At 43.0% G+C, this 16319-nt stretch overlaps 1 protein-coding gene across 2 annotated transcripts in view; it reads right to left on the reverse strand.

Moving 5' to 3' along the window:
* The window catches only part of LOC120729451 (cat eye syndrome critical region protein 2), a 34554-nt gene that overhangs the window by 13442 nt on the left and 4793 nt on the right, over positions 1-16319 (reverse strand). For both annotated transcript variants that reach the window (XM_040025007.1, XM_040025006.1), the window contains exons 2-7: positions 4286-4380; positions 2109-2292; positions 1434-1561; positions 1166-1249; positions 710-777; positions 441-601 (exon numbers count right to left, since the gene is read on the reverse strand). In XM_040025007.1, the coding sequence (XP_039880941.1) occupies positions 441-601; positions 710-777; positions 1166-1249; positions 1434-1477 (357 nt within the window). In that variant the 5' untranslated portion in view covers positions 1478-1561; positions 2109-2292; positions 4286-4380. The remainder of the gene's footprint in view (positions 1-440; positions 602-709; positions 778-1165; positions 1250-1433; positions 1562-2108; positions 2293-4285; positions 4381-16319) is intronic.

A 16319-nucleotide genomic window follows, 5' to 3' on the forward strand; every position in this document is an offset into this window, starting at 1 on the left:
GGGACCAGCTTTCCTCGACTCCACCTATTGTGTAGCACAGTCGAGAGGTCCTACAAACAACTATTGTAAGACAACCAGAAGATAAAAGCAGCTGAACTGAGATGAAGGAATATCAGTAATCTTAAAACCCGAGATTAGATTAAGGAAACTGGAAGAAAGAAAAGAAGACAGCAGTCAAGTGTACATCAATAAAATTCAATTTGCATATTCAAATGTCATCACTGTCACATTTGGGATGTCTCATTTAGCCGTTCATGAGCTGGTATTTCATCAAAATCGCCCTGGCGCTTGCGACTTGTCACACAAACGAGGACAAATTAAAGTCTGTGTATAATCGCTTTCATATTAACGAATCTACAGCCTATCAAAAACAGAGGACGCATAGAAGGCGTTGTATACTGGTGTAATGGAGACTGATGGTGGTGTCTCTGGTGTCTGACCTTGTGCTCAATCATGTTGCTGATCTCAGGCAGGAAGTTTTGGCTAATGACACGGTAGAGGTGGCGATCCTGTGGGGAGGTTTTGTCCTTGATGCTTTCTGCCAGACTGAGCCACTGCTCCTCTGTATCACACACCAGCGACCAAGCGCCTCGCTTACGGCCTGCACAGGAAAGAAAGGAAAAACAACATCGGACCACTGATTCTAGGGAAAAATGCAAACAAAGGGAAAAAAAATGTTGTCAGGATATAAAGCACAAAGTTTCTTTACCTGTGGTTGGGGGAAGATCTTCCAATTCGTGTTCCGTCTTCACCTCTGGCACATCACTTTCCACCTCACTGTAAGAAATATAAAGCCATGAAGTCCCTACAAAAAATGGCATGCTTAAAAGTAACTCCGGTATAAGAGCGGATCCTCCACAACTACTTTTTGGAATTAATTAAAATTCCTCGCTACACACATGGTGAGAATATGGTTAGAGAGCGTGTGCTCAAGAAATACTCCATTAATCATTTATTACATTTTGGGTCCAGCAGTAGGATAAAGGTCAAGTCAACAACTGACTGAGAGCAAAGGACATGAAGACCCAGATCATCAAAACCTGGGCGAGTATCGTTTTCACACGGGAAACAGACGAGCTCATCTGCACAGCACATGCCCAAATCTAAACGTCTGTGTCTCTGCCCTGTTAGTACTGACAGCAAAGTTTTTCTTGTTTGTGTTTACCTTGGTGAATCTTCCAGCTTTCTCTTCTTTGGTGGTCTTCCACGTTTCTTTTTCTCCGGTAATGTTAGTTCTGTTGTTTCATCACTGGGAAAAAAAAAAAAATAGCAGGTTAAAAAGGTTAAAAGTACAGCTTAGGTAGGAATAAAAGCAGTAAATTAACCCTTAAGAGGACTCTAAACAAGTGGTAAAATTTTATTTCAACTGAACACTTCAACATTCAGCTAAGTGCAGATGATTCATTCGTGGTTGACAGAAAAAGAAGCATTACCTGTGTTTTCCTACTTTCTTTGTCACTGGCTCTTCTTTGTACATGCGAGTGCCGTAAAAGTACCAGTAGAGGGCTCCATTTCCATCCTGCCCCAGGGGTTCCACCCTCAGGCTGTCTGCATCCAGGCCCTGGAGGTGGTGGGGGTGGGGATATAACATTTCTTAAATAATATGCAGTGTGTCATCAGAGGGTGATGTCATTTTAGCTCTTTGATCGTACAGAGGCGTGAATCATGTGCTGACAATAAGTACTTTCGATATCTTGTTAAGAGTGTTCATGAATTATAGCAGTTTACGGTTTAAAAATTAGAAACCGATTGACAGTACAGGGGTAAAGCCTCAGATTATGATAACTCCACCTTAGTTCATGGCAGTAAATATACTTTTAAAGAACAGTAAAACTAAGATCTTGCACTCTTAGGCCAAAGTAAAACGAGGCAGCTGCTCAGTGACAAATATATCTGACTATGCTTTAAAGCTGAACAGCTGGGTGAACGAAATCATTCATCATGTTGTCAAAAAAGCAAACTTTAACAGTACACACGTACACAACTCGGCAGCATCAATGGAGCATGGAACCTTTTATGTGCAATTACTGACTCAATACTGAGTGAATGTTTAACTCTTTAATAAATTGTGAATACATTATTATGATCACATGTATTCTTTTAGTCACCTTAAGCAGGTCAAAGACATCAGCAGCATCCAGACGGTAGTCACACAGCCGGTGCAGCAGTTCCACCTGAGTGCGAGGGGGTAAGCTCTCAAAGGGCCCCTCTCGAAGTGGGTTGGGTTTCCCCTCTTCCAGCTCCCAGCGGTAGCTGATGATGTCGTCCAGGTAACTGCTAAATGCCTGGGGGCTAAACAGTAGAGCGGCCTTACTCATCTCTGCCGTATTGATTTTTAGATGTCACTCTACTGGGTTAGCTACACCTCGAGTAAATTTGTCCTTTTACGCATCTTAATCATGAAAGATTATTAAATCAGAATTAAGCACTAGCTGCATGTCAAAAATAACAATCCAACACAGGGCTTCACTTTTGTACTGAGATTTCTATGGGTGGCTAGATTCAACCAATTCAGTTGCAAATCTTGGCACTGTAAACCCAACGCAGCACGCTTCAGTACAAACTAGCATCGCTTTCTAGGAAACAGGCAAGGTTCACACTATCATACAGGCTGGAAAAAGAGAGGAGGTGGGGCTGGTTTAAAAAAGAAGAAGAAAAGGACTAGTTTCTTTGAAGGGGAGTTGTGTTGTATCTATGAGTGAAAACTGGTAAATAAATGTTGGTTCCGGTTCAGGTCTAGCCGATTAATCTGTACCGTTCAGTTCCAGCTCACATGAACAGAACAAGAGCTTGGGGCAAGGGTGAGCATCTATGGAACAGCACAGAGAAAGAGGGAGAGAAAAAAAAATGGCTTATCTTGAAAGAGCAGCGTGCACTTTTCACACAGCTGCAGGCTCGCCCCTCCTCACTACTACCCCATCTCTCTCTCCTCCTTTCTGTCCTTCGTTTTCTCCGACATCCTCCCTCCCTTCTTTCCCCCGCTCCGGCAGAGCGTTTAACGCGTGCGGATGAAAAGGGCAGCTCTGTGAAAGGCCAGGGCTGAGCAGCCACCCCCAGGATGCCAGAGCCTGTCCAGTCCAATAAAGCAGGCTGTCCTCTTGTTACCGGCTGCCTGGCTGGAAAAACTGGATCACTCCTGCTCTGTGCTTATCACTGTACTGTACCACTATGCTACTCTATAACGATGGGTTAGATTAACAGGCGTATCGAAGGGGAAGCCCCATGGGAGGTAGAAAACATTTGCGGATTTGAATAACAGCCTCTGCTTCGCGTTCACTTTCTCCCACCACTTGATAGAAAAGTTTCTGTGGCTATGCCGTTTTCGGATCCCCGCGGTAGTAAACGTGATGTCACCATACCACCTATCACTACTTTCAGCGCTCCTTATGGTGACTAAGTTCTGACTCCTCAGTGAGTTGTCGCGCTCGTGACTCAGACTTCCTATGAAGCTTCCTGGGTAGTATGACTAATTTGAAGAAGATGGAAAGACAAGTTTTATCTTGACACATTTAAGTAAAGATGCTAATTCTTTTCCATTGTGCCTCTGCTTCATTAAAAAAAAACAAAAAAAACACTAAATTTGAATTCCAACTTCCACCACTACTTAGACCTACAGTCACAGCTACGAAGTAAATTTCCCACGCCACTTGGTGCAGTTTTAAGCAGCAGGAAGATGTGAATGTTCCTGCTTATATTCACCTATTTATTATCTTTCAGAACAAATGTAACTGAAAATATTAAACATACTATAAGAAAGCCAAACATCAGCCATCTACACACTGCCTCATTTAACACGTTCAATTATGTAGAAGTAGCTAAAGTTGGACATGGTCCTACACTCAAGACTCCATGATTAGGAGAGTAAAACTGGGCTTAAAATTAAATGTTAATGTTCTTACCCTCATTGTTTAGAAAACTGTAATAAGTTTTGCTTTATTTCTAAAATGTGAAAAGATTTAAGGGGACCTCCTTACTGTACTGGACAGCGATCTCAGCTCTGAGATGTGCACACCTCTATCTGCAACAAGTCAACTTGTTGCATTTTTATTATGTCCAAATAAACTTTGGTTCAACCCTGGGTTTCTATCATGAATCAAAACTTTTTCTGTCGTCCCCTTCAGACACGCGTTTCTTGCCAAAAGTGACCTACGTCCCGATGCCAGCAGTGTTACGCATCCCACGTCTGAAAACGGCTTATGTGTTACAGGTGGTGTTACACAAGCAGACCTGATGTGACCTGGCAGCGTTTGCTATATGCCAGGTTCTTTTTATATTCTTTACTTACGTGATGTCAGTGCGCTGGTAGCATCCCTGCAACAGACAGGCAACGAGATCCCCAAGGAAATCCAAGTCCTGTTCTGACAGGGCTTTCTCCAGCTCCTGGACACAGAGGACACAGTCAATCAACATGTGAAGAAACTACAAGCACTTAGCAAGCGATAACTGTGCAAACATGCCGATTTGCGCAATAATGGAAGCAGAGAAATGCATCTCGCAAATGAAAACTATCTAAAAAAATAAATAAATAAATAAAAGGCAAAAGTATTGTGACTGGGAAATAAACAGGTGGCTTTCTGTGTGTTTAGACTGTTGGCCACTATAAAGGGAGTGGTATGTGATCAAAATGGAGAAACTGCTGGGATGAGTGTAAGGTAAGCTGGCAGATTTCGGTGGGAGGTGTAACAGCTAGAGCTCGCATCCTGTCTCATTAAGGCGTCTTGGTTTGCTGGTGCTTGTTGGGCTGTAGCTGAGGTTCAAGTTCAGTCATGACCCCTCTCCTGCCTGGCATTGTGTTATAGTCATTTAGGTTTTATGAAGCGGCAATAACCGGCAGAGCAAAATCTCAAAGATCTGAAAGCACCAAGAAAGGACAGCAGGCAGCGGAGACCGAGAGCTACAACACAGACATGCCCCTTCTTCTCCTCTGCTGATCAACCAAGACACTGGACACCACACAGCTTCCCAGCATGCACAGCTCTCCTTGATCACACCCAAGGACTCTGAAGTTGAGCCAGAGGGAAGAGAAGGAAATGCAAATGAACGGTGTTCCATCAACCTAGTGTCCGTTTCATTTAAAAGCACCCTCCCGCAGGATACAGAGCAAACTCTTCAAAGCTCATACAGACGGCTCGCAGCTAACCACTCCCACCCCTAATAACCATTGCTTTCACACCAACAACTTCTGTTGTTGGTGTCACTCTTGCCCCTCTTTCACAAGTACTTCTGCACCTGTAGTACTTGTGAAAGTCCTATAAATGCCGATCGGTTCTCTCAGCTTTAACCAGGGAAAAGAAATGACGCATCAATTACTTAAGGTCCTTAAAGGTCAGTGTACACACCTCTTTGCTGTGGAAATGACAGAAGCCGGTACACAACAAGTTGGCTCAATGAAAAGACAAAAAGAAGAGAGCCAAAAACAAGGTTGTGAAAGAAGTTGAAAAACAGGATAAGATCAACGTTTCTGCTCGAGGTTGGGAACGTAAAGAGCATGAAGGAAAAACGAAAGAAAAAATGCAAACCAGGAGGGCGAGTTTCATAAGAGCGGATAAGAATCACGTCTCGTGATTGAGAAGAACAGCTCATTATGTTTACAAGCGCACTGAGGCTATTTTAAAAGCCTGAAGATTGACATGGTCACAGTGACCACAGTCAGACTGTAATGGATTTTAGGTGTACGGCTTAAACTGTAGGCTTTACGAGTGTGTGACTGCCAGGAGCAAATCAAAGTCTATTTTAAGTTCTGAAGTAGCCAGACATGTAAGATTTACCGACCACAACTTTTGCCTTGTTGTGGTTAAAAACGAGGCACAATTTCTTGTCAAGGCCAGTGCATGCCAATAATTGGGTGATCGTTACCAACCGTTTTAAATACTACAGAATTGCATTTGTATTTCTACAGCATTTTTGACGAGTTTAATAAATCTCCAGGTTCTGCAGCACATGCTACAAGACCAGGAGTAACAGTGATAGACAAACTCTCACAGTAATGTAAGCAAGACTGCATTTAAGGACATTATTTTGCCACTTTGCTTCGAGTCATGAGAATCTGGTTGGAATACCTTCCTAAACGGCAGTACTGTGTACTGTATATCAAGTATAGATCAGGTAGACCGAGGTTTAACAATAGAGACTCCTTAAAGTTCTTAACATGTGCTCAGGCTAGCTCACTCGTCATGGGGTGGTCACATATGCAGAAGAGCTCTTTCGTAGCCGCGAGCTAACTCTGGATACAAAGACACACGTGGGCGTTTGTCTGTAAGTGCATGTGCATAGGACGCAGTGAGATCCTGTGTCATGCTCTCTTCCACTTCCAGGTCCCCTGTCAGGCAGCCTCTGGGCCAAAGTGAGCACATCCATCAGAGACAAACTGCACTTTGATCACACTTTGAAAAAAGCCGGGGCCAAGGCTGGGGAAAGAGTTCAGAGTTGAGTACAGAACAGCAAGTGGAGGGCTCGCTGCAGCCCACTGGATGAACAACTCTTCCCTAACTTTGAAGTGCCACACAGTCTGTCAGATGGCAAAGGGAGGGGAAATTACTGGGGTCTATTTGCTCTCTCTTCTCTCACCCATCCATTGGCCAATCCCTCTGTGGCCTGTTGCTAACAAACAGTTAGCACGATAAAGGACTGCAAGGGACACCGCTGCAGCTGGAAGCGTCCTGTGGGAACCTTTTGCCTCGATAAGCACATGCACACACGCAACGCAGCACCCAAACTAACTCACTGCACTGACACTACAGACAAAAAACACACCAATGACAATTCATTCAAACGTGTACTTTGACTGCCTAACATTAATGATCAATGGGGCTGAACGATAAAAAAAAAGCTGAATAATTGATAAGATATAATTTGGCTATAATTTGCATAAATCAAGGTGAGCTGTCAGATTTATTGGCAAGATACTGCTGTGAAAAACCAGCTATTCATTTCAGATACTGGGACAAAGATTGGAGGGTGAGTCAAGGTTTAGTCAAAAGGTGTGTCATCACTTCACTCCCTCTGTAGGCCTGGCTTGCAATCAGCAATTCGCCCTGAAGGTATTTGCCACTTCTTTCACCAGACGCCCCTGCTGTTTCTCTCTCTGCTCCTCTCACTGGCTTAACCTCTTATTCCTCTCTTTCACACCATTTTCCTCCCCCTGCCCTGCTGCCCAGTGTCTACAGGGCCTCTGAGGCATTCTATTATTCCCCTGACAACACCCTTGCTCCACTCTCCACCCCACATTTTCCTTTCTCCATCTTCCTTATCTGTCCTCTCCCTCCGCACATTATCCACACCCAAACCAGTTGTTGGCTTCACTGGAGCTGAGGGCAGAATAGCAAAGTAGAACTCATTTGGCAGGTATTCTCCGCACTACGTCATCAGTGAGATGGACCGGCCACATCCACTGAAACAACTTAAACTGTTTGGGTCACTGCTTTGTCTATTCAGAGCAGCAGACAAGTGCGAAAAGTAACACCCATGGTGACAATGTGGCTAACCACTTGTTCTTTTCAAAAGGCCCAATCACACCTAACGAGTCTTCATTAACATTTGCAGAATAAAATGCCTACATTCTCAGTTCTGTTATTCAGCCCAGTTGACACTATTACTTCTGAATCTCATTTTTATAAACATGTACAAATTGTGTCTAAAAAAGGTTCCAGTTACTACTCACAGCATGCCTGCCAAGATATGACTAAAGTCAGAACACCAGCAAAGCTTACAGATACAAACAAATGACTGTTTATTCTTCTTCTGTAAAAAAGAAATTCAATTTTGCTGCCTTATTGAAACTTCTAAACTTATTATTCCATCATTTACACCAAGCTAAATTACTGCATTTTAATGAGACCGACTATAAAAATAGATTAATGATTGTATGTTTTGGCTCCAAGTATCTAACTATTTACAAATGTCCATTCATCTGTGATAAGAACTTTCAGAGTCTTTGTCCACCTCATGCAGATAACTGTAAAAAGGTATCTTTTTTTTATGCTTATGGCCAAGTAAGAAGTGGCAATATAGACATCTCAGGGGAAAGATTATTAAAGCTACACCTATTTAACTGCCAAAACACCCCAGAATTTACAGTCACTTCATTGATAGAACCTAATACTTGCAATGTCTTTAACAATATGATTTATACAGGTAACTCCTTATTCAAGAAGAAACCATGACAATAATGTGCTGTATCTGACTATATCCGACTGCATCTGCCTGAGTCAACAAGTTTCAGTCATTTCTTAATTTCCTCCTCCTCCAAACTTTGTCTAAACATAGACCACAGGCCTGGTTTGGCAACCACGCATCTGTATTAGGGCTGGATTTTGACAAAGAACTTTATACAAATGCCTCCTAGAGACGGTGAAAATAAACACTAAATTTGCAAAACACAAAAGATAAGGAGACATATGGACAAACCAGGACAACGCTTGATTTAAGCTCGATTAAGACTTCTGCAGGAAATAACTTATGTAGTAACTGAAAAACTCCTATGCTTACACCTCAATCTTCCACTCAAGTCGTGGTGGTATGAGTCGCCCCAACATCTCGGGAGGTGCACATCGTGCTACGTAGAAGGTTGTAGCATAGGATTAAAATGGGATTCTGGTTGTGGTGCAAGTTACAACGTAGCTCTGACGCAGAAGCATAATTTTCATGTTAGAAGTTAAATCTTACCCCATCTCTCCAGCTAGTATTGATCCAAAACACATGTGTGTGTTAACAGTTTCCTGAGATGTAGACTGATACTCTCCCAGCTGTATTTAGTACTAAAGGAGGCAGACACGTTCTATCCAGTCACAGCTGTCTCATAAGAGTGGGTCCATCATGGACTGACTGTGTATTCAATAAACCTGCATTATGTGCGGGCACATCTGCTGTTATAAGGGTTACAATGACTACCACTGGGACAAAACACAGTCTGACTCTTTGATATGAGAATCAAAGTGGTAAATGTTATGAGACATGAATCAACTGAAAGGAGAAGACCTGACTTTCTGAAAGAAACACTATCAAGGCTAAAAGCAGCCAACAGATTTCAATGCAGAAAAGCTGCATATCCAGATAGAAGTGAAATGTGCTTTTGTCAGTGGATGCTAACGGACCCATCATGTGCCCCAATCCATATCTGCACAGAGAGAAAACCTGAGATAAAATGCGTGCGTGTGTGTCTCTGGCCAGTACAACCTGTAGAGTGAAAAAGAAGGGGTTTAGATAAGTGGCATTTTGTATCAGCGGCTCCAAGGTTAAAGCAGATCCTCAAAGCCTTTAATATCTGGAGGTTGGCCTCTCTGGCTACCCTCACAGCAGACACTTTCCATGCCACTGCCGTTAACAGCTCCTCCGGGGTCTATATCACCAACAGTTGGAGGACGTGTGCATGGCTAGCTGGAGGGGGAAGGGATGTCTGTTTGTTGTGTAAAGGCTCCTCTCTTCCTCTCCTATACTTCTTTCTTCATTTCTTCCTCCACCACCCCCCTCCCACTTTCAGCTTACACATGGCTCCTCCAGGAGCCATCATCTGACAACACCCTCCACCCCCGCATGTAACCACCTCCTGCCACATGACAAACATGAACACATAGCCGTAACACCACAGGAAAACGCCCTCACATCCTCAGGATGTACGGTTCATCTGATCAGAGGAAAGCATCAACAACTTTTTGTTGGTGCCAAATGCATTTGACTGATTCATCAAAACAAGAACTTCTAAAAATATATATGTATATAATAAATTTAAAATAGTGAAAAAGTAATGCACTTTACACTCAAGATTCACACAAGGCATTCCTACAAGAATTAGATCTCTTCATGGACATATGTGACAAGAAGGAAAACAAACAAAATGAACAAAAAACCCACAAAAAAAAATAGTTCCATGCAAATTAAACCACTCTTAGAATAGAGACAAAAACAAACATGATACACTCGCAGCTTCTGGGTCAGTTTAAACATTCTGCTAAGTTTTATTTTAGTATCAGTGTCATGGCCAGGTGGGACAGGTGGCTTGGCTACAGAGTAGGAGACCGCGGGAAGGGAGGAGAGGGATGGGCATTGCACAGATCTTTCCTCAGTTGAGCTCTCAGACGGAAACCTTTTACACGAACTACCTCTCCGAGTATGTGGGAGAGGATCATTAAGCACAGAAGGGGAGGCCACCCAGTACAGCGAGCGTCTTGTGTGTTCACTGCCAGCTTTAAGGACACATAGCATCAACTTTCTCATATAAAACTGAGCTTCCTGCTTCAGCTGACATCCCAGTAGAATCATATATACACACACACACACACACACACACAGAAAACAGATGGTTCAAACACACACACACAAAAAAATAAAAAATCTCACATGTGTAGGGAGCCTAAAAAGATTATGTGAAATATGCGCTGCTAATTCACATAAATGTCAATTATGTGAATTAAAGATCAACTTTGGATCAATTCATTTTACTTAAGGAGATGTACATCTTTCAAAATATAATCTGGGCATGTTTTAAGGTGGGATGGCTGGGGATTAAGATGCGACACAGCACAGGGTCTTATAGCTCTTATAGTTATGCCAAGGTCCCGACTTTCACAAACAGCGACGCAAAAGCTCCTAGGGCCATGTTCAAACCGTCATTAGCCCCTGTGTGAAGGAACCCACCCCCCTAATTCATTTGAATGCTCTGTCGAGGCATCAGAATTGCTGGGGGAGAACAGCAGGCCTTCCAGTAAACACGTTGAACCAGGCCACGCTTTTGCTGTTACAAAATGAAACATCCACCGATAACTCGCTGGACCGGTTATTCAAATAAAATCTAACCCTACCCTGATAAACACCGCTCTTCTTTGTGCCAGCACAGCTCTAAACTACTTCCACTCCAACTATTGGAGCAATATTATGTAGATACGTAGGATATGTTCTGGATTTGTTTTGCAGCTTGATACACTAGTGATCCTGCGACATCTGTCCAGGTACCAGGGATCCATTAACTCTCATACCAATACTAGTTTCATGTTTCCTAGCCACCTCTTAAACAATTGTCAACATTACTGCATTGCTAAAATCTGTTGACACAAACAGTCTCAAAACTGCCTGCATGGTTTTTCTACTACGGTAGCTGACTCCAGGATGTCATTGTGCCATTTTCTCACACAAACACACTCTCACACCTGATGAAAGCCACGCTGTCTGTAAAAACTGCCTCTAGGTCGTCTCCTTATCTGCTGACTTGAGTAACACCATCTCACTGGATGAGAACTTCTTATCATGTTGTTTCTTCGACACTTCTGATGTCTGCTTCACAACCGGCTGCAAAGACGCTGAGTGAAAATGCAAACTGAAGGGATGCTGTCCTGACTAGAGACAGAGGGAGGGAACCATGGGGTGCTGCAACAATGGAACTGTGAGGAAAAAACAGTATATGTGCCCTTCTACCTCCCCCTCTGTGCACATAGTCCCCATGTGAAACCATCTGATGCATGTACTGCTGCTCTCACTTGTCAATCACAACTGGGGGAGGGGCAGCAGACTATTACAAAGCCCCCCCACCCACCCACACACACACTGCATGGAAGAGAGGGCATTAAAAAGACATGCAAAAAGGTTCTTGATGTCACAGCAGCAGTTGCGGAGTGTGAAAACTCTTTAAGGGGTTACGATCTAGAAAGGAAGTTATCAGAGGCTGGCGTCTGCAAGGCAATAAGCAAGGTTGAGCTGGGATGTTTCCGTGGGTGGGACAGTAGCAAAGAAAGGCAATGGGATGCCAGGGATGACTGATCAGTATAGCTGTGGGAAGAGAATGGATCATTGTTAATGTGTGCAGGGATCCAATCTCCTGCCAGGAAATGACCAAAGAGGTAAAGCAGCCCAAGGTTGAAGGTAAACGTCAGCGATTCCCATCCCATTTGCTAGTAATGTCCTGCCATCTTCACAACAGCCATACTTGGCCCTCACATCACAACCTCTAACAGAGGCCAGGCCGGTATTATCCTAAATGGCTGCTATCTGCAGTTATAATGCAGGACAAGTGGGGAGCAGGAGAGTCTCACTCTGAAGTTGGGCCATGATGGAGCAACACTTAAGCCTTGATCCTACTCCCCCTGTTAATCCATTTGCTTTCTAGACAACAGAAACAAGGGCATGCTCACAGACAGTCTGCTCTCACTTATTTACCAGATCTAATGGGACGAAATCTTTTATAGTCATACAGGAGGCTATTACAAAAAACAGAAGCCCCCCTCCCTCAGAAAGGCTACAGCAGCAGCGACAAGCACCCAGAGAAGAGCCCTCTGGGGGGAAGGGAGAGAAAGAACCACCATCTGGGGTTTAGTCATGGTGATGCCAGGGGTTCGTGCACAGTAACAGGCAAGGCAGACTGGGCCTCCAAAAACGAATAACACAGAGGAACTGTTGTTACGTATGAGGACAAGTGGCAGTTAATTATATTAAAATGTGTATAATTCATGATTTACATAAAAAAAACAAGAGGGTTTTTTCAGTTCTTTAAATTAGGACTGAAGTTGGGTGTCAGTGTATTAGGACATAAGATGTCACCAACTCCATGAAATGTTGACAGCGAGACAGTTTCGAAACAGGATTGGGGCAATGGGCAGCAGGAGAAACTGTAAACATTTTGCATTTCAACACTGAATATGTTGATCCAATCTTTTCAGGGGGACGTTGACTGGATTGCACTGAGCTAACCAAGAATAGTTTTTCCATTGTTGTCCAAAACGTGAGCAGCGTGTCATGGTGGCAACTGTCTAAGCCAAGCCCATGAGGATGTTTGTTTGTTTTTTTTGTTTGTTTTATGGTTGCTGAGAATGGACAAATATTTAACTTCGTACAAAGCGCTGCACTTGTCGCGGTTACTTTTTAGCCAGGTGCCCACAACATTATAAAAACTGTGCAAAATATAATCTAAACATAATTACACACAAGAAACAAACTCAGCAGAGATACGTGTCATTTCCCTGCATGTATTCTAATGTTGTTCGATAATGACATCAGCAGGTGCTCATAACATCATATATTTAAAGGGAAATTTATCAGAGAGATCAAAATGTCAGATATTGCCATTATAAAACGCACTTCCCTCCTAGAAGGTGGCGGTGTTCAAAAGCACTTTTATTAGTATGACCTCCCTTGTGCTGTCAACTAGGAGAAGAAAAAAAAAAAAAAAAAACTTCCGACGTACAGGCCTTTAAGGAGCTACATAGCACTTCCAGAACTCTCAATAGAAATCAACAGTGAATCGTGTAATGCCAGTGGCAGCTGTAGTTCTGGCCCTGCCCTGAAAGAACCAATCATTAGCTGAATCAGGAAGCATATAAGTTAACGGTGTTGCTCCACCGATGAAAGCTTACAGTTAGTTAGAACTTTTTGGTTAACCGTATCAGTTATGCAATTTAGCATACTATTTGAAATGACAAATCAGCACTCTTGATTTAGCAAGAAATGGAGCTGCAATGCTGTGGCACTTGAGTATTTGTGGTAGATGTATAACATGAAGTCGTTATATTCCAGGTTTGAAACTGCAGGTACTCTCGTATATTGCTGGCACACAAACTGCATTTGAGGTGTTACAAAGATGGCTATGAAGTGGGAATAATTTTGGTTTCAGTCACTATTAGAGAGTGGTTCCACTCTCTGCCATGTGTATTTTGCCCTGTTTCAGGATTTTGCTGATATTTGTGAGTCCTTAAATTGATGATATATGATTATTATTTCTTATATTGATACAATGGTTGGCATAGGAGGAATCAATGACACTGAAGGGACCAATCACAGTAGCTGCAGGCTGCACTGATGCGATGCATTGTTACATTTCAAGGGTACAACGTAGGGTTTCAAATGGGATGCACTTGTGATATAACTACGCAGTAGCTGAAGCATAAATCCCCAGTGAGGCTTTTACTATTGTTTGGAAATATTGCCCCTAAAGACAAAAGTAATATTCAGTGCCTCAGATGCTGTTAGCGCACAGGGACTATTGTTTTTGATCTTACAATAAACCAACAGCTGCACAACCATCTCAAGTGATAATCTGAGATGAGCAGAAAAGCTTAACAGCTTTTTCACCACAGTAGCGATGAAATATTTGAGTTTTGCAAATTTCTGAAGTGACAGTACAATTTTTACTGAAAAGTAAAACAACACTACCACCGAGTGATCCACACTACTAAAAAGCTGCACTCGCTGCCCATACTGCTCATTCTTCTTTAACCATGTCAAATAGGATCTGTAGTGTACAGACGTGCAGCAAAAGAGATTGGCTACCCTAACTAGACGTGTTTTTGTTGTTTGAGATGAAAAGGGATTGCAGAGGAGCTCTTATCATAGTGTGGGATATTGAAACTGCCTAAAAACATCTCAAGACTTATTGTTAGATTTGTCAACCCACTCCTGGGCAATCTCGTTTTCCTCTTATTACTCATCAAAGAAAAAGTACATGAAAGACTCTCGTTTAAGTAGTCTTCACACCAGCTATTAACTACGATGAAATACAACATCTCTAAATCTACATCTCAGTTAGAAGATGACAGGCAGCTAATGAAGACACATGGAACAAATGCATGATGATGTGCCAAACAGGCTGCCAGCAGAGCACCGACTTACATGAAGCCAGGGACAGAGGTCCTTGGCATGAAGGGCACATCATTGAGGGCTGAGCAACAGAAGACTACACTGTGTGGGATTTCAGGAATCATTTACCAGATAAACAGCCAAGGAACCTTTCACAAGCCGCAACACAAAAAGGCATGAAAAGAGGACGGCTACTCATACTAAAACACAAGTTGCTTCCTCACCTCTAAGACTCTTCTCCATCTCTCATCCACACACATGCACTGCTTTCCCGGTTTGCTGCCTGTAGTCTCGAGGAAAGTGGAAACCAGCGACAGTGAAGTGCATCAGTGCTGGAACAATGTGCAAGGGGCCGTTCTGTAAGGCTAGCCAAGGAGACTGGGAGTGCTCCATTATCACTGACCAGCACCACAGAAAAAATAGAGCTGCCACAACAGTACCACAGCAGCGAACTGGATCACAGAGTTTGTCAATATCCATTTTGGTGGTAGTCTCATATTGCTTTAAACACTGTGGTCTCACATGTGGCAGCCTTAGCAAAAGTATCCATTATGAGAAAAAGAAACAGGTGTTTAAGGAGGCGGCGGGATCTGTGGCCTGTCTGATCACCACAGTGGATAGAGTTGGAAATCCACTCTTTTTGATGTTATATTCACACGCTGTTTGCCATACTCAAAGTGACTTCGGATGAGATGTGAGTAACAAAGTGAACTCGTGTTTTTAATTCTCATTCCTTAACTTTCTGCGATGCCTTTCATATTCGCAAACCAACTCAGCTCTAATAATCCGGCAGAAAATCAGGGTAAGGCCGACAATGTGCCACAGACACCCACGTTTTTGCTGGGAATTCTCAGATTCATCGGTGATTTGTATGGAACTCCACTGTAAAATGCATGTTTTTTCAAGCTGTTTTCAGAGCTGCTTGAGGTCCTCTGCAGCATCAACACTGACCACTGCTCTCTAGAGGATGGCAAAAATGGACACTGGTCAATAAGAGCCAATTAAACATGCCATCTCCACAAGAGAAGACAGAAGGAATGCCAACGTTAAATCACTCAGTGGGCCCCACTCTGTCATGACCACTGACAGCCACTTCTGGACCCTACCCTGCCCCCTATTCCCCCCTTAATTCAACCTGTACAAGCTAACTGATGTTAGCCAATAAATCGTTTTCAGTCACCTCCCCTTATGAAGCACCTCTTGGAAGACAAAAGAAAATGAACCTCAAGTCAAAGGAATTAATCTGAGGCCAAAATTATCCTGATCATTAAATGTGGCGCAAAATGTCTCGTTGATTTTTACTAACGTTGACTATACGAACAAGAACAAGAAAAAGCAAAGGTAAATGACAGTAAGCCTAAACTGCTGCCTTCATGGGAGTGCCCGGGCCAGCTTGTCTAGTTGCTGCTATGTGGCATTAAAGCAAAACAAACACGTCAGCCAAACAGTTTCTTCTTCTTTCTACATTGCAAAGTCCTCAGAAAGTAAACATGCTGGATCCAAATGTCCAGACTCAAAGCCAGGGTGGATATTTGCAAACCCACAGTAACAAAACAGCATAAATCAGCCTGACAGAGGGCCGTGTCAGCTGATTGCTCATTATCATAATATCCAAAGTGCAGGGATTTGCAAGGAGTCTTCCAGTTGGTATCTGCACTGTAAAAGATTATTTGAATGTTGTGGTCTGAACTGCTTAATTTTTTACAACTTATTAACTCTGGGGCCTGGCTGTTCACATGATCTTACCTCTGTGCACACAGCAA

Source organism: Simochromis diagramma, unplaced genomic scaffold (assembly GCF_900408965.1).
Source record: "Simochromis diagramma unplaced genomic scaffold, fSimDia1.1 OVJJ01000293.1, whole genome shotgun sequence".
NCBI classification, from domain to species: domain Eukaryota; kingdom Metazoa; phylum Chordata; class Actinopteri; order Cichliformes; family Cichlidae; genus Simochromis; species Simochromis diagramma.